General features: G+C 40.1%; 1 protein-coding gene across 3 annotated transcripts in view; it reads right to left on the bottom strand.

The window, feature by feature from the left end:
• CDC20B (cell division cycle 20B) overlaps positions 1–19555 on the bottom strand; it is a gene marked incomplete at both ends in the record, with an annotated part of 62018 nt that overhangs the window by 26564 nt on the left and 15899 nt on the right. For all 3 annotated transcript variants that reach the window (XM_082836800.1, XM_082836801.1, XM_082836802.1), the window contains 3 exons: positions 2891–2984; positions 6189–6319; positions 10272–10491. In XM_082836800.1, coding sequence (XP_082692926.1) covers positions 2891–2984; positions 6189–6319; positions 10272–10491 — 445 coding nt within the window. The remainder of the gene's footprint in view (positions 1–2890; positions 2985–6188; positions 6320–10271; positions 10492–19555) is intronic.

Genomic DNA, 19555 nt, shown 5'->3' with positions numbered 1-19555 from the left:
GTTATCTTATCCCAGAGGGAAATTTAACAGGCAAGTTTCCTTGGCATTTATGAGTTGAACCACTAGTTCTCTTAAGTTTCTCTCACAGAGCTAGGCTCCTAATCAATTATTTTCCAACTATGATAACAATCTCATGAATGACACAAAGACTTCCAAGATGGAAAGAGGAAGTAGGAAGGAGAACACATGGGGTGCAGGGTAAATTTGACTTTGGGAGCACTGAATGCAGCATGGAAGGAGGACCTTCTAGAAACTGCCACAGTAGCAATATCTCCCCACTGCATGGCTGCAGAGTCGCCCTGATGCACACATGACATCACCACCCAAAGATTTCTACCAGCTTTGGCCCCGATAGGTATACTTACAAGGCACAGGAGGTGCCTACTGTGAGGTTTCAGAGTCTTAGCAAATATGAGTGAGGCATGAAGAAATACTTTATATGCACAGCACCTGGATAAAATTTGTCCCAGTGATCCACATGCCTAAGAGTAGTTACCTGGCTTATGTGGAATCTGTTTCACACTTTAAATCCCCTTAAAAGAATTAAGAACAGAGCCCTTCATAGAACATTCCTTTAAATTAGACTCTGCTTCCAACAGCCCGCCCCTTCAAATCTTCCTCAGTGCAGCCACCAAAGGCATCTATCTAAAGCAGAGCAACAGACTTGCAAGTCAAGTCCGAAGAATGGCCACGTAAGTGTATTTCCTCTGCCTCCTATTTTCAACCTCACTAGAATGACAGCAAATGACTTTTTTAAGGTGTGAAGATATAAGAACAAAGAGTATGGGAGTGAAATAGCAGTACGAAGACATTACAGTAATTTTCTGCAAAATTGATAAAGGTTTGATAACTGACCAGGAGGAACATAAGAAATGACCCTCAAGTGCCTATAGAGGGGCCGTGGTGAAGAGAAGCAAGCTGATTTGTCTTGCAGAAACCCCACAAGGGGTCAGGGCTCAGAGGCACAGGGAAGGTTTAGAATGAGATGAGTTTGGTTATAAAACTGTCAAGTTCACACACACACACACAAACACCCTGTACATACACACATGTGCACATGTCAAAAGAAACCAGATGTTTACTCCCTGAATAAACCAAAAAAATGACAGCCTCTTAACTCGAGAGCACCAGCAAAAACAGAGTGAAAATTGTCATAGTGCATTTGGCAGGTCACAGGTCTTTACCTTAGTGCTATTTCCAGAACACCACACATTTCAGGAAGCTTCACTGAAGCTTTCTTCACTCTGAAAGAGGGAAACCAAAACTACTGTGGGAGGAGCTAAGCAAAGAAAGACAATTCAGGAAGAAGAGCAATCCTTCCAAAACTGTATGTGAAATTTTTTCAGAGAAATAAGAGAAAATAGTATATACATGAAGCATGAACAGGATGCTGGAAAGAGAGAAAGAGAGAAGGAAGGAAGGAAGGAAGGAAGGAAGGAAGGAAGGAAGGAAGGAAGGAAGGAAGGGAGGGAGGGAGGGAGGGAGGGAGGGAGGGAGGGAGGGAGGAAGGGGTATAGGGGAGAGAGAGAGAAAGAGAGGCCTGACAGTGTCTAAGAAACTTTAAAATTAAAACTAAGATAGCCAAAATAAAAACTTTAATCTCAAGGCTAGTGGACAGAATGAGGTAACCACCTACAAAGTAGAAGAAAAAGTGAGATGAAAAATAGAACAGAAAAAAATAAGAGAACTAATCCAGAAGGACCAATAATTATGGTCAACATTTCAGAAAGAAAGAAAAAAGAAACAAAGGTGAAGAAATTACTAAAGAATATTTCAAGAAACTTTCCAAGAATTAAAAGACATAGGTCTCCAAGACTGAAAAGATCTACCGGTGGACTTGTCAGTTATAATGAGGTTTTTTTTTTTTTATTCTGCACGAAGCTTTATCATCCTGAAATTTTAAAACACTAATAAGAGATTTTTCTATGTGCATTCAGAGAGAAAAAGCAGGTGGCATACAAAGGACAGGAAGTCACAACATCATATTACTTCTCAGCAGCAACAGTGGATGCCAGAAAGCAATAAAGCAATACCTTTATTCACAAAATTCTGAGTGAAACTAGAATCTGTAGCCAGCCAAACTATGAATCAAGTGTAAAAGTAGAGTAAGCACACTTTCAGACCAGCAAACCCAGAAGGAGCACAACATGACTGCCTGGAAATAGCGGATCTAACATCAGAGAAGAGAAGTCCCAGAATCACAACTGTGGGACTGGCCAAGAGAGCAGCGTGTTCAGCAGGCTCTGGGTAGGAGGCCACCAAGGAAAACAAAAACTGATGTGGGTGGGTACGTGGAAAATGTTATTGATGGCTGTGGCACAAAACATGGGAGCATTTAGGGAAAACAGTCATAATTTCACAGGTATCTAATAAATGAAAATATAAAGCAACTTTTTAAGTCTAGGAAGAAAAGGTTATACTAGAAAAGAGGCATAGTTATAGTACACTATTTGGCTTGACAGGAAATAACAGTTTTATAGTAATATGATGTAAACATTAAATACTAATTTTACTCTTTAAAAGTGTAATATAAATAGACTGAGGGAGGTGAATGAAACAGGAGGAGAAGTTCTTACTATGCTAGAAAGTTGTGATAAAGTCTAAAATTGTAAAAAAAAAAAAAAGCAGTTTACAAACATTATTTAGAACATAGATGTAAATAGCAGGGGGTATAGCTGGAAGAGCTAAGGGTGGTTGCCTCTGGGAAATAGGAAGTGTTGGTAGGGATGGTTAAGACAGAGGATCACGAGAATTATCTACATTTTACAATTATGTTGAGTTTGTTCTAATAAATATAAAAATAAAATATTTTAAGATAAGGAAGAAATGAAGGAGGCAGGGAGAGAGGAGGGTAGGAAAGAAGGACAAACAGAAAATCTTTGGCCCATACCTTTCCAAATGCATTGGGATTGCTCGCAGAGCTGCATTTTCCCATTAATCTGCTGAGCCACTTTCTGGGTCGATAATAGCTGGTTTAAGCATTTCTGAAAACAGACACAAAGAGATTACTTATTCAGAAACATATGTGTACATCTCAGATGTGTTGCATGGTATAGAATTAAAGCTGCTAATTCACTACAAAGTTCAAAGTCTACACATTACCGAAACCAAAACTAGAATAATTGCCATTATTTATTAGCTAACCACTGTGTAATAAACACAGTGCTGAACCTTTTACTGCTATATTATTTCTTATCTCCCCAACAACTCCAGAGGGAGGGTATCACTCAGCTACAATAAAATCCTCTTTTATTCTTCTGGCCTAAAAATCCTTTTAGCCCACAAACCAACCATATGCCAGTGACATCATCAAAGCCTGCAAGAACTGAAATGTCGTATTTCTAGTACTCTCTGAAATTAAAAGATCTCCTCAAAACAATAAAGTTGAGGGCTTCCCTGGTGGTGCAGTGGTTGAGAGTCCGCCTGCCGATGCAGGGGACACGGGTTCGTGCCCCGGTCCGGGAAGATCCCACGTGCCGCGGAGCAGCGGGGCCCGTGAGCCATGGCCGCTGAGCCTGTGCGTCCGGAGCCTGTGCTCCACAACGGGAGAGACCACAACAGTGAGAGGCCCGCGTACCGAAAAAAAAAAACAATAAAGTTGAGTATTAGTAAGAATGCTTTCCCCAAGAAAGATTTATTTCAAGGGGTGCCTCTCAGCATCCAACCCAGAGATTGTCTCTCAGTCTGTTACTGAGATTTTCTCTGGACCTCAATTTTCCTCATCTGTAATATGTTGGGATTAAACTTATTATCTTAAAGGTCCTTTTCCACTAACACCTTTACCCATGAGAACTGGGACTATCAAGTCAGAGACAGCTTAAGTAAATTGCCTAAATTTCCATGAGCACAAAACTCTGATTGCTATCTCTCCGGGCCAGTATAAAAAGAGCACTCCTGATGTTCTTACTTCCAGCTCCAATCAAAAACAGATGGGCAAATTAGTAAAAAGGGAAAGAAAAGTACTTATTCTAGAAATACAATAGTAAATAGTTAAAACAGAGAAGATTCTCTTTTATCTCTTTCACAACAATACATTTAATCACTGGATCACCATAATTCAGACAGAAGTCTCTCTGCTGAGCATCATTTTGATATTTGGGGTTTCTTCCCAGATATTGTATCACATAATAGGCATTGCCAGTCAATGAATCATGGATTTTTAGTTATTCAAAGTAAAACAATTAATTATAAAGCAGGGCTTCACAACTTCAGAACTATTGGCAGGTAATGCATTATTGTGGTCTACTAGATACCTATCCCTGGTTGTGATAATCAAAAATGTCTTCAGGGCTTCCCTGGTGGTGCAGTGGTTAAGAGTCCACCTGCCGATGCAGGGGACACGGGTTCGTGCCCCGGTCCGGGAAGATCCCACGTGCCGCGGAGCAGCTGGGCCCATGAGCCATGGCCGCTGAGCCTGCGCGTCCGGAGCCTGTGCTCCGCAACGGGAGAGGCCACAACAGTGAGAGGCCCATGTACCACAAAAAAAAAAAGATGTTTTCAGACTTTGTCAAATGTCCCCTGGGGAGCAAAGTAGCCCCCGTTTGAGAAGCAGTGGTATAAAATAACATTCCTACAATGACCTGATGGTCAATAGCTCAATGTAACTCTTCACAGATTCACTGCTTCAGAATCCCATAGTTACCTCAAAGCTGACCAAGGCATTGCCCAGACAGTGTGCTTCTGCTCAGTATACCCGGGGATACTCTTCCCTAGGTGAGATCCACTTATTATTGGGTTGGCCAAGAAGTTCATTCGGGTTTTCCTGTAAGATCTTATGGAAAAACCCAAACGAACTTTTGGGCCAACCCAATACTTTAATGAGCAACTTGGCATAGAGCCGACTGGATATGAGAATTCTGAAATCTCTAGAGTTAGGCAGGTCTCATTGCGGAAACACCCCCCAGGTGATCTCTAAGGACCACATGAAGACACACGTTTACTGTCGAGGTAAAAGACCTCCCTTTATATCTGCACCGTTCTTGCTGATGTTTGACTTCCAATTAGTCGTGACAACAAATGCTCTACATAAAGTAGTAAAACGGCTTCCATTATTCCCTGCCCAGGTTCTTCAGTGATGCTGGGATGATGTTCTGGCTGGATAACAATTGCTATAACAATAGCAACTTGCCAACACCATCGTGACCCCACAGACAGAGCCACCAATTTTGCTGCCACGAGTTACCAGACAGCACAAGGGGAAGGAAAAGGGAAGTCGTGATGGCCAGGGCAGTAAAAACTCCAAACAGCACTAGAGAGTGGAAAGGACAGGTGTGTTAATAGCCGGGCCTGGGCATGAGCTCAACAGCACCCATAGTTACCTCAATAGAACCCCTTGGCCATCCACCCACCCCAAACCCTTACCCAACAATAAGCACCCAGCAAAAGACCTGCTCTAATAACATTTGTTTCCAACTGCATATGAGTTCAAATAATTAAAATTTACATTCACAATATTTTATTGTTCCTCCAGCAAGATATATATGCCAAACACAGGAAGCACACACTCAATGAGTAGTAGCTTTGCCTAAATTGAGAATCTATGACATTCCTAGTTCAAAGTTTTCTAAATGAAACATTGATTTCTTCAGAGGCTCTTCATGCGATTTGATAAACCTAAAAACATGCTACTGATATTTAATGTGCACAAAGGATTTAGGGCAGACTCCTATGATCTTAAAACCATAATAAATAAGATACTTAAAAGAATTAAATTAACTTAGTAGAGAAACTAAAAAACAACAAAGACATAAGGGAAATATTTAAAAGACCATCTTATAGACGAAGAGTCAAACTGATCCTGAGACACCCCAAAGGGCAGACCAAGTCACCACATACTTTCCAAACAGTTGGGAAGTGATCGTACAAGAGACCTTTGGGCTGAGAGGAAACATACCACAGTACGTATAATTTTATTCTATTTTTAGTCTTTACCTTGTTGATGGTTAGTCTCATTTTCACTTTTTTGACTGATGCTAATTAAACACTTTTTTGTGTATTTGCCAGGTATTCTATTTCTTTTTGGAAATGCCTCTTTTCATGTCCTTCACAGACTCATTTTTTTCTATTAGGAACCCATCATTTTCTTATTGATTTGTCATAGCAGCTAAGCCAGCTCTCACCTCACATTTGGGACTCAGTTGTCTGAGCTTCTCAAGATGTGGGATCTTCAGTTTTCCCTCTTTACCTACCTGGCCTTTTGAGGCAACAGTTTTCCTCTTGCCTCCGTCCAGTGCATGGGGTGCCTTGCAAAAATGGAGAGCAGAGCTATTTGTTTCAAAACTTCCTTTGTTGGGGGTCTTCAGTGGCTCTTTGTAGGATCCTGCCAGAAAAACATTTAGCTTTGAATTTGGTTTTTAAAACAATATAATCTTTTAAACCTTTGGTTGGAGGTCAGCCCTTGGCATGTACCATAGAACAGAATGTGAAGATACAGGCCCTGGTCTCTGCAAAATCCTGGGTGGGGTGGGGTGGAGAGGGCGGCACAGGGCCTATGCAGAGCACTGGGTTCATAAGTGAACACTGGGTAAGAAAGTGCCTCAATGGCTTCCAAAACCGGGAGGAAATGCTAAGATTAAAGACCTGACCCCAACAGCAGCAGCAGCAGAAATGCTTTATGTCTGCCTGGAAAGGACACATTTGCAGATTTGAAGAATGGATACAAACAGTTCAATAGTTTAAAATGATGGAGCGAAGCATACCTGGTTTGCCCAGGCTGTGATCATCCTGCCAGGAAATCACTATGGGATGCTTGCTTTCCAATCATTGACTTTCACTACATGATCATAAGCAAATCACTTTGCCTCTCCCTCTTCCTATTGCACAAAGATGTAAAGCTAGTTTGAGATGACTTTAGTAAAATACTTCCTAAGTTACAGTCATGGAAGAGTCAATGTTATTTGCATTGTTACTGTCCATTTCTATTCTCTTCTCACAACTGAGAAAGCCCTTTACCATACTTAACTGCACTGAAAACTTTGACAAGTCATCCTCTAAAGCTAAATATCTGCTATATCACTTGTTCATCAGCGGAACCGAGGGACCACTAGATTAAGTAACTTGGCCTTTTGCGATATGACAATCCCTTCTTCATTTGGACAAATGTGTGCTAGATAAACTGTCACTAATGTTCCTAGAGCCCAACACCTCAATTTCTGGGCTATCCAAAGTCTAAGAGGAAGGAGGAATCCAAAATCTAATTTCAAGGAGGAAAGAGGGATGAAAACATGAAATGTTCTGCAAAGTTTTATTTTTTTTAAAGGCTTTTTTATTTTAATGTATTTTATTTATTTATTTATTTTTGGCTGTGCTGGGTCTTCGTTGCTGCGTGCGGGCTTTCTCTAGTTGTGGCAAGGGGGGGTTACTCTTCGTTGTGGTGCACGGACTTCTCATTGCAGTGGCTTCCCTTGCTGTGGAGCACGGGCTCTCGGTGGGCGGGCTTCAGTAGTTGCAGCACACAGGCTCAGTACTTGTGGCTTGCGGGCTCAGTAGTTGTGGAGCACAGGCTTAGTTGCCCCGCAGCATGTGGGATCTTCCCAGACCAGGGATTGAACCCGTGTCCGCTGCATTGGCAGGCGGATTCTCAACCACTGTGCCACCAGGGAAGCCCCTTCTGCAACGTTTTAGATCTTACTCTTTGTCTTGCAAAATTATGTATCCTTGTTTTGTCCTATTTGTAGACAAGTAAAAAGGAGAAGAAGCTGTCTCTCTGAACCTCAAATGAGAAATAAAACGTTACAGTTGGATGCTAGTACTGACAATCACCCCAGTTATCAACAAAGAGGTCAGGTCCACCAGCCTAAGGAATCCAGGACCTCTCAGGTTTTGTTCACAGAGCATGACTGCAAATGAACCTCTCTGCAAACATCCCTTTTAGGATGGGAGGGTCTTCAATGTTCACCCTTCTGGAACAAAAAGAAAGAAACCCCACCAGCAAAACATTGAGAAACCAATGTTTCTGATTAATATGCAGTATTAACTTAATAGAAAATGAAATATACTTTCTTGTAAAATTATTTTGACTGATAATCTCTCTTAGAATTCTGAATTTCTCATGCAACGCTTTATTTGAAAATAATTAATTAAGGAACTATGAAGGAAAAGGGAGCCCTTAATTTTAGCCAGAAATTCCTTGATACAATTAGCATTAAAATCACCCCTCAATTAAAACATCTTTCAGAAGATAGCCATAAGAATGACCTTTCTTACAACCCTTTATCTCCTACTGTTTCAATCAGCTATTTTCTGTGTTGATACTTACTATTACAGGAAAATTTCATTGGTTTAAAAATGATTTGAGGCCTTTCTCACCTCTGAGATGGCCCACACTCTGTCTGTGGAGTGTGTTTCTCTCTAAATAAATCCACTTCTTACCTATCAAAAAAAAAAAATGATTTGAGCTCCCTTTCCATCTGCAGGACTATGGTGCCTCACTGTGTCTAATGTCATTGAGAAAAGAGTGGCAGTAAGGTACCATTTGTCTTAAACATGCTGATAAGACAATGAATTACATTGCCTAGGATTTTAAAAAGGAAGAACAGAAATTAAATCACTAAGTGTCAAGTTTTGCTTCTGAAGGATGGGAATAAAAAAGGTTGTGCTCCTATTGGTGGGAATGTAAATTCATGCAGTCACTATGGAAAACAGTATGGAGGTTCCTCAGAAACGTAAAAATAGAACTATCAGCAATGATCCAGCAATTCCACTTCTGGGTACTTATCCAAAGGAAATGAAAATAGGATCTTGAAGAGATATCCACAGTAGCCAAGATATGGAAACAACCTAAGTGATCATCAACGGATGGACAAAGAAGATGGGGTACATAAACATACAATGAAATATTATTCAGCCATGAGAAAGAAGGAAATCCTGCCATTTTCAACAACATGGATAGACCCTGAAGGCATTATGCTAAGTGAAATAGTCAGACAGAGAAAGACAAATACTGTATGATATCACTTATACCTGGAATTTAAAAAAGCCGTACTCAGAGAAAGAGAGAGTAGAATGGTGGTTGCCAGGGGCTAGCGGGTGGGGAAAATGGGGAGGTATCAGTCAAAGGGCACAAATTTCCCATTAGAAAATGAATAAACTCTGGGGATCTAATGTATAACATGATGATTATTGTTAACAATACTGTATTATACACTTGAAAACTGTTAAGAGAATAGATCTTAAATGTTCTCACCACAAAAAAAATGGTAATTATGTGACGTGATGGCAACGTTAACTAACTCTATTGTGGTAATCATTTTGCAATACATAAGTGCATTGTGTCATCATGTCATACACCTTAAACCCACACAGTATTATATGTCAATTATTTCTCAACTGGGACTTCCCTGGTGGTCCAGTGGGTGAGACTCAGCACTCCCAATGCAGGGGGCCCGGGTTTGATCCCTAGTCTGGGAACTAGATCCTGCATGCATGCCACAACTAAGAGTCCACATGCCACAACCCATGCCACAACAAAGACCCAGCACAGCCAAAATAAATAAATCTCAATAAAGCTGGGAAATTTTTTTTAAAGTTGTGCTAATGAGACATATTTTAGAAGGAGAGCTTGTGTTTCAAAGCTTTGACTGGTTAATCCTGGATCCCTGCCCACCAGATCACAGCTTTGCTGCCCATTCCCCATCTCTGTCCCAGGCAGGCATTAGACTGTCCCACTCTCGTCTTTCCTTCTCTTTGCTTCCCTCTTCCCTCTTTCCCTCTCTTCTTGTTTCCCTCCACTCCCCTCATCTCTTCTCTTCTTTCTTCTTCTTATTCCTCCTCTCTCTCTCTCTGTCTCCTCTCTACTCTCCATCTCTTCCTCTTCCTTCCTTTTCTTTCTCTTCCACTCATCCTCTCCTGTTTTCATCTATTTCATACCTAATTATTTCATTACTAATACATCTTTTTCCTGACTGTTGTAGACAAGGAATCTTACCAGAGTCATCAAAAACTCTATACTTTACAAAACATAAGAGAAACATATTTGTGTGTATACATATGTATACATACACATATTTATACATACTTATAGTCTTTACAAAAGCAATAATCTACCAATGCAAATCTCAGAGACACACTTAAAATACAACATACTTTCTTCTGGTTTTGTTTCAGGCCTCCCCTTCCCCCTGCCCCTGGAAATTTCTTATTCAAAGGGAGAAAAAGAGAAAAGCAGTTGACTAAATGTGACATCAGATATTTCTGTAAGACAAAGATTCTCTCAGGAATACATCTTTTTTTTAAGATTTCAAAACTGGCCTGTGGCATTTTTATTACCCCACCTGGAATCAAGGTCTCTTTCTCAGGAGTTATCTTCAGCACAGTTTCTGGGAGGTCAGCTGTTGAATGCTCTCCCCCAAAGGAATGGGCTGCCACATCCCTGGTTTGGCTTTGCCGCCATCTTGTGGTAATTGGGCTACTGGCAACAGGAACTTCAGCCGATAGCCTCTTCGCAAAGTTGCTCTTGAAGTTAGAGTATGTTGGATTAACTGCATCAAATACCTATTTAACAACAAACAGATACATGATTTATAGTAGCCTCAATGATACAAAAGTTAAAATTCCTTAAAAGAGAATTATAAACAACTCACCTAGTACATTTTATCTATGTATGTATATATATATACCACACTTAGAGCCTCTGCTCAAGGGTCTGAAGACATACCAAAGCAGTTTCAGGAGTAATTATGTTTATGCTTATTACTATTACATACAAATATAAAATATGAAGTTGAATAACACTATATACTGATCATAGAAGATGTTAATATAAAATCATAAAATTTCATAAAAGCATAAAATATCATAAAGTCTGGAAATAAATAGCAATTTTCTAGTCCAATCCCATTTTTCAGATGAGAAAACTGAGGCCTAACTTGCTCAACTTCTGTCCATCCCCTCTGAGGAACACCAAGAGTTTGGTATTTACAGATCCTTTAGTGGTGAGCCATGTCATGTAGTTATGTGAAATTAAAATGCAAATGACAAACTGAAAATGAATTATTTTTTAACAAAATGACAGGCATGTTAGGTTAATATCTTTGTATAAAGGGCTCTTATAGAAATTTAGACAAGTTTATCATCCCAAGAGAAAAGTAAGCATGGGACATAAGAAGACAATACATTAAAGAGATATAAATGCCCCAAATATATTCAAGCTCATTAATAATCAAAAATGCAAATTTAAAACAATAATGAGATGTTAGCAATGATTTTTTAAATGACAATTCCCAATGTTGAAGGTTCTAGAAACAAACACTGGCATACAGTGCTGGTGGAATGTCAATTAGTATCTGGAAAGGACAATTTGGCAATGTGTGTCAAAAGCCCTCAAATATGTGCCTAACCTGTACTGACCCAGCAATGTCACCTCTAAGAATTTAAGGAAGAAATCAAAGATTCCAGCATCTATTGATTGCATACCACATACAAACCCATATGTTAATGGCTTTATGCACATTCATATTTAATCCTCTGAAACACTTGGTGAAGCAGGTCTGTTATTTATTCCCATTTTACCAGTGAAGAAACTGAGATTTAGAAGTTAAGTGAATTGCCTAAGACCACACTAGGAGTAAATGGAGATGCTATACCCTAAACTCATCTGTCTGACTCCACAGTCCATGCTTTCAACTGAGAACGTGAGGGAGTGTACTGAAGTATATATGTAAGGGCAAAAAGATGAGAGGGACTCAGTGTTTACCAGTGGAGAATTGACTAGGTAAACTATGTGGCATCCATAAAAGGGAATACTCTGCAGCCATTAGAAATTAGGGAAATGAAATCAAAACCACAATGAAGCACCACTTCATACCCACTAAGATGGCTATAGTCAATCAGTCGACCTATCTATAACAACTATTGGTGAGGATGTGGAGCAATTAGAACCTCTGTACATTGCTTATGACAATGCAAAATGGTGCAGCTGCTGTGGAAAAAGTTTGGCAGTTCCTCAAAAATTTAAACCTCGGGCTTCCCTGGTGGCACAGTGGTTGAGAGTCCGCCTGCCGATGCAGGGGACACGGGTTCGTGCCCCAGTCCGGGAAGATCCCACATGCCGCAGAGCAGCTGGGCCCGTGAGCCATGGCCGCTGAGCCTGCGAGTCCGGAGCCTGTGCTCCGCAACGGGAGAGGCCACAACAGTGAGAGGCCCGCGTACCGCAAAAAAAAAAAAAAAATTTAAACCTCGAATTACCATATGACCAGCAATTCAACTCTTAGGTATATACCCCAAAGAAATAAAAACAGGTACTCAACTACAGGTACACAGATGTTCACAGCAGCGTTATTTATAATAGCCAGAGGTGGAAATGGATAAACAAATTGAGGGGGGAATGTATGTGTGCAATGGAGTATATATATGCCTGTATAACAATATGTATATGAATATTACTCAGCTATAAAAAGGAATGAAGTACTAATAAAATGCTATAATGTGGATAAACCTTGAAAATATTATGAAAAGTGAAAGAAGCAGACACAAAAAAAGTCACATATTGTATGATTCCATGTATATGAAATATCCAGAATAGGTAACTCCATAGAGACAGAACGCAGATCAGTAGTTTCCATGGATTGGGGGAAGGAGGAAATGAGGAGAAACTGCCTAATGGGTACGGAGTCTTTTTTTTTTTTTTTTGAGTCTTCTTTTGGGACGATGAAAATATTTTGGAATGAGATAGAGGTGGTGGTTGTACAACACTGTGAATGTACTAAAGGCCATTGAATTTTTCACTTGAAAATGTTTAATTTTATGTTTAATTTCATGTTTTTTAATTTTTATGATTTCACCTCAATTTAAAAATCTTTAAAGATAGGATTAAATTCAATAAAACACAAAAATGCTTATACTATACTACCAAGTGAAAAATGGACACCATAAAAGAGTATTCCAATGTGGTCTTACTTCCTATCTATAAATGAAAGATAGGAAGGAAATATGCCAGAACATTAAGGCAGTGAATATTGGTTTTGTTTGGGTTTTTTAGTAAGTGTGTGTAAGGTGATCACCTGGTCGCCTGCAGCCGCTCCAGCTGGTGGGTGGAGATCTCTCCCCTACTGCTGCTCTGTTTTCCTCCAGAAACTGCACCAAAAAGGGCACCTTCTCCAGAAAAAGAGAAGTCAGGAGCCCGAGGCCTTTGCTGTTGTGAACAGTGTTGTCTGGGGTCAATTTTTTTGCCTTTTGATTGTTCTACCCTTGTTCTTGTTTTTGAGTAGGAACAGGAAAAGCTGAAAAGCGGGAAAGATAGAGCCCTGGAAACGTAAATCTGGCGTCTCATCCTCAGAAGCCCAGACAAGGGAGCAGCAGGGAAGGAGCTGGCAGAAGTGGGCCTGGAGGGAGAAATGTGGCCCACTCAGACTTTCATCTCCTACTTCTTGGTTTCTCTCAGACAAGGAAACCACAGATCCAGCTCAAAGACTGGAGAGACTCAGCCCCAGTCAGAAGGAGACTGGGTGGTGGGAATCTGTCCCTGATCGGAATGCTCGTGTTTCAGCAAGAAAGATAGTCAGAGGGGTACGTTGTCCCATGTTTTAACAGAAGTTATAAATTGAGACTTTCCCTATCAATTTCCCTACTTTTCAAAGTTTTCAAGTGATTCAAAAATTTTAAAATGCGTGGGATTAAGCAAAGCATGTCTGTGGGCCCCATTCAGGCTGTGGGCTGGGCTAGGTCTGCAACCTCTGCAAACACCAGCGAAGCAGCCCTCACCCTTCTAGGCAGCAAGAAAGGGAGTAGCCACCATATTTGAAGATATATTTAACTTGCAACAAACATGATACTCTTGATCAAGGTTTTCCTGGAGTCCCAAATTTAAATATACATTTAAAAACAAAATAATCCTGAGTTTAAAAGAGGGAAAATAAAGAATTTGATATGTCAGCTAAGAAAAATGATTTAAAAATTTCACACTGAACTGACAATGAGCCATGTTTCTCTGGCTTGTCCACTGTCACTCTCTCCATATGGTTTCCCCACCTGGGATGCTCTTCAGCAGTTCTCTAGCCCACCCTCATGGCTGGGGTCAGCCACCAACTCCTTCAGGAAAGTGTCTCTGACATTCCTTTCCTCCCCATTCTAAACTGGGTTGGGCAGCCTGTGGTGGGCTATATAATTGTGATGGTTAATATTATGCATCAACTTGATTGAGCTAAGAGATGCCCAGATAGCTCATAAAATGTAATTTCTGGATGTGTCTGTGAGGGTGTTTCTGGAAGCATTTGATTCAGTAGACTGAGTAAAGAGATCCACCTTCACAAATATGGGTGGGCACCATCCAAACCACCAGGGCCCCAAATGGAACAAAAAGGCAAAGGAAGGGCAAATTCTCTCCCTTTGTGAACTGAGACATCCATCTTTTCCTGGCCTCAGACATCAGAGCTCCTGGTCCACAGATCTTCAGACTCCTTAACTTACAACAGCAGTCCCCCAGTTCTTGGGCCTTTGGACTTGGACTGAATCATACCACCAGCTTTCCCGGTTCTCTGGCTTGCAAATGGCAGGGTTGTGTGATTTAGCTTCCATAACCTCATGAGCCTCTTATCTATATCTATGTCTATATCTATACCTATAACTATATCTCTGTCTATATCTATATATCCTATTCATTCTGTTTCTCTAGAGAAATCCTAATACAATAATGGCCCCGTAAGATATCCATATCCTAATCCCTAGAACCTATGAATGTTACTTTCTATGGCAAAGGGCTTTCGCAGATGTGTTTAAGTTAAGAATCTTGAGATAGGGAGAACATCTTGGATTATCTGGGTAACCCCTAAATGAAATAACATGTCCTTCTAGAAGGAGGCAGAGGGAGATTTGACTACACACAGAGGAGGAGAAGGAAATGTGACCACAGAGACAGAGACTGGGGTAATGCACAACCAAGAAATGCTGGTTCACCAGAAACGGGAAAAGGCAAGGAATGGCTTCTCCCCTAAAGCCTCCCCTGCTGATTTCTTGCCTTATGCCAGGGAAACTGATTTTGGACCTCTAACCTCCATAACTGTAAGAGAATAAATGTGTCCTGTTTTAAGCCTCCACATTTGTGGTAATTTGTTACATCAGTCATTGGACGCTAATACACAGCACTCCTGTGCTTCTATAGCTCACTATGTGTGCTTCCAATAGAGCCTGGTCACATTTTATTAATAATAACAGCATTTATCAAGCACTCAATAAGTGCCAAGCACTGAGATAAATGTATTAGAGGGTTTTTATTTAAACTTCATCACAACCCTATGAGATAGGTACAATTATATCCCCCATTCTCCAGAGTCGGAAAGTGAAGGTTAATAGGTTTGAACAAGGATAACTTGAGAAAAGATATAGCGCTGATAAGTAGCGGATCCAGGATTCAGACCACTGCACACAATTGTACACAACATTCCTTTATGAATGGCAGCCCCTGGAGCATGCAGTGCACAGCCTCAAAACCAACCAGGGTAACCCAAGGTTTAAACTCACAAAGTGATTCAGTCCCTGTGCTTTTAGCACCTCTGCTCATGCTGTAGTCTCAATGTTTGTGTCCCTCCTCCCCCCACAAAAAAATCATGTTGAAATCCTAACCCTTAAAGGTAATGGTGTGAGTAGGTGGGGCCTTTGGGAAGTGATTAGGTCATGAGGGCAGAGCCCTAATGAATGGGATTAGTGCCCTTATAAAAGAGGCCCCACAGAGCTCTCAAGCCCCTTCGATCATGTGAGGGTACAAGAAGAAGTCTGCAACCCAGAAAACAGCCTTCAACCGACCATGCTGGGACACTGACCTCAGACGTCTAGCCTCCAGAACTGTGAGAAATAAATTTCTGTTGTTTATAAGCTACCCAGTCTATGGTATTTTGTTACAGCAGCCCACAAAGACTAAGATGGCTTATATTCCACTTTTCTGATTATTTTTATGTCCTTCTACTATATTATCAATTCATTAAGACCAGAGACTTTGTATTTTCTCTTACTATCCTCAGATTATAAGACATTTAGGGCATCTAGGAGCTCCTGAATAAATGAATGAATCTCTTCCCTCAGAGGCAGCGAATCCTAAAAACCCACAAGGGATTTAAGAAAGAATCCAGAGGCAAGGAAATAAGCTATTTTCTTTCTTTCTTTTCCATTAAGAAGAATGATTTTCAAATTGGACAGGATATAATAAACATTTCTGCAGAAACTGGAGAGTGAGTTTTAATTAAGCAATAGATATTCATCTGGGCAATTTAAATAAGTTCAAGTCTCTGGGACCAGATAAATGAAACCTCAGAACACTGACGACACTTCCAGAATGGATACTGATTAGTGATCTATGATGACAAGTGAGAAAATGCCCTCCCCCCACAAATTTAGATAGACAAGTGTTCTCCATGGTTTTCCAATAGGAAGAACAAGTAGCTAGAAATAAGTAGCTTTTGTCACCAGTGGCCTGGATCACACGAGTCTTACTGGATCCATGTTGGCCTGAATGAATTCACCTGTGATGTACAGAAGGGGTTCTGTCCCTGGCCTAATGCTGTTGAGTTTGTTATCAGTAGTTTGAATGGAAATTTATTTATCGAAATGGTTTTTCCTAAGGTGAGAAGAGAGTTAAAATATTAAAGGACAGAGTAGGATTCAGAATAAAGTCTGGGACAAAGACCAAAATCAGCAAAATTCAATTCAATAAGAATATGTGAATATTTTTCCCATTTAGATTTTTTTCACAGCACAGGCCTAACATGGGAAAGAACTGATAAGAAGTGAAAATGATGGGCAGTATTAGACAGCCACATCCAGAATATGAGTCAACAGTATAATGCAATTACTTTTTTTTTAAGTAGTACAATTCTAGGCCTTGTTAAGAGAAAAACAGTGTCCAGAAGAAAAGCAAGCAAAATCTGATTATCTCTGCACTGGTCAAAACTCATCTGGAGAACCGTGGCCAGTCTCAGAACTGTTCTTTCGGAAGGAGATGGACAAGCCAGGATTCAAAACTTGATTTTATTTGGAGGAAAGAGACTGCAGTGATAGGAGGGCAGGGAACACACAGTAAAAGAGCCACACGTGAATGGAGTGAGGGCACCTGGGGTATCTAGTCCAGAGGAAAGGAGACCCCAAAGGAACTGTCTTCTTTAAAGAGAAGCAATTTATGACAAAAAAGCAAAACTTATTTTGTGTTGCTCCCTATGACAAAACTAGGACCAATGCATGGGAAGAGGCAAGTCTGTATTCAACACAAAGAACGTTCAAAGAGTTAGAACGCAATTGTTCGTAACATTTTGAATATATTGTTCTCAGTCAGCCCCTCCACTAAGGACATATGGTCTGCAATGGCACAGATGAACATTTTTAATAGTTATGTATTTTAATGTGCATTTTTTAATGTTTTAAATTTTTCATTGTTGATAGAAAATTTTCCCTTATAAAAATTAATGAGTAAAATAAGTGACTCGATTTGGACAAAAAGTTAAGTAACTAACAAATGGTATGCAGACAAGGCAAATCACTGAGGCAGTATGCAAATAACTACAGCTTAGGAAACACTGCTGTAGGTTGTGGTATTTCATCTTCAATGTTTTTAAACTTCTGTTCCAGGATCTATCTCCTGCTGAGGAAATGCCTGTCGCATAGTTTTAAATGACTCAAGTATTTATTAATAGAGAGGAAGAGGGAGATAAGGAAAATAAGACAAAGAAGGGAAAAGGGATGAATGACTTGATACTCCAAGCACATCAGTGTGCCTTGTTTACCTTTAGAGTTCACATCATATTGACACTAAATCGGGAGGAATTCAGGGCACCGGGGCCAAAAAATAAATAGAAAGGAACCTAGAGAGGTTAAAAATAAGGTCAGGAAGTAACAAAATGAAACAACTGGGAAAACAGAAACAAATATATATCTAGTGATAAATAATCTGACACACAAATATTCAGTGGGTGGGAAAAACCTAGACATGCTGGTGATGCCAGGGTCTTTCTAGAACCTTATGGCAGAGACAAAAGTAACAAAGATGGTCCTTAGCTCTCAGGCATATCCCACCAACCCCTCTTCCTTAGCCTCTGAATGTCTGCCCTTCCCACCTGCCCCACCAGCAGCAGCCCAACACGGCAGCATTCTGTCCACAGGACATTTCGAAATCAGGGTCTAAATATTATTTAAAATTGATTGTGAAGAACAAAATATTTACCGTCTCATTTTTTAACTTCCAATGCCCCCTCATCCTAGGGAGCAATACAACCCAAGCAAAAACAATCAAGGTCAGATATCCTTTATTCTGCATTGCCAACACCTGCCACTGGGGGCTCCAGAGTGTCTTTAGCATCTACCCCTTCCTTTCTACCTCCCTCATCAAGGTTGCCTTCGTTAAGACACTATCATCTCTCAGCTTGACTTGTTGCTCTGCAGGCTCTGACCCCTTCCACATAACTTCAGTACACGTGGCCAAGGTTTTGTTTGTTGTTCTCCATTCCCTCCCCTCTTCAGACCCTTACAGTGATTTCTTATAAAACTAAATGTCGGGACTTCCTTGGCGGTCCAGTGGTTAAGACTTCACCTTCCAGTGCAAGGGGTGCGGGTTCCATCCCTGGCGGGGGAGCTAAGATCCCACATGCCTCTCAAACAAAAAAATCAAAACATAAAACAGAAGCAGTATTGTAACAAATTCAATAAAGACTTTTAAAAAACAATGTACCACATTAAAAAAAAAAATCTTTAAAAAAAATCTAAATATCTAGTGATGAATAAAACCCCTTCACCAGAGTACTACAGCAATCTCACATATCACATTTTCTTCTAAGTAAACATATTTTGTCTATCACAGAGAAATAGTTTAATGTCATTAAAATAATTTTGGTTATAAAGTTGAAAGTCCTAAACTCTAGTCTTGGTTGTCCCACTTACTAGTTCTGTGATCCTGGGTGAGTTATTAACTTCTTCATATTTCAAAGAATTGTTACATAATGTCTGTAAAGAGCTTTATACTACACTTGATCCCCTGTAATATAAATATATGCATATTTATATACTAAATATTAAAAATAGCTTTCTACAAACATGTTATTTGTTTAGAATCATGGGTAGTACAAAGCTCTTACCAACATGTCATTTCTTTAGCACTTGGTTATTTGCTGCCTTATAATTGTTCCCTTGTTTCATGTGTGTTTTGTCTCCAAGCTTGTTTTCATACTTGTGTGAGGCTGCTTACATCACTTACACTTTATTGTATCTTCTGCAGTGCCTTAGTTGGTTGACTGAGTCCACTGCTTTATCCCATTTTTGACCCAGTAGCTTCCCTTAACCTTGACCTTCTACCTCATCAATGTCTTCCCCTCCTTTAGGAAGCCTTCCTAGAGCTTCTGAAAGAGAACTGGTGGGTTTTCTAACATATGATCCCCTAAGCAGAGTAATTTGCAATGTGGATTTATTTATAATCTGAGGATGGTCTTAGTATAGACAGAACATGTAAGCAATGATGATGATCCCCAGAAAGCTGAGAGATGATGAAATCAAATATATACAGAGAAAGACTCTAGCAAGGTCCAAAATCTATCTGTGGTCACCACTGTCTAGGGTGGGTGTTCTCCAAACTACTGTCTTAAATGTT

This window comes from Leucopleurus acutus (assembly GCF_964270905.1).
Source record: "Leucopleurus acutus genome assembly, chromosome: 3".
Taxonomy (NCBI): domain Eukaryota; kingdom Metazoa; phylum Chordata; class Mammalia; order Artiodactyla; family Delphinidae; genus Leucopleurus; species Leucopleurus acutus.
This window is presented reverse-complemented; position numbering and strand designations above follow the sequence as displayed.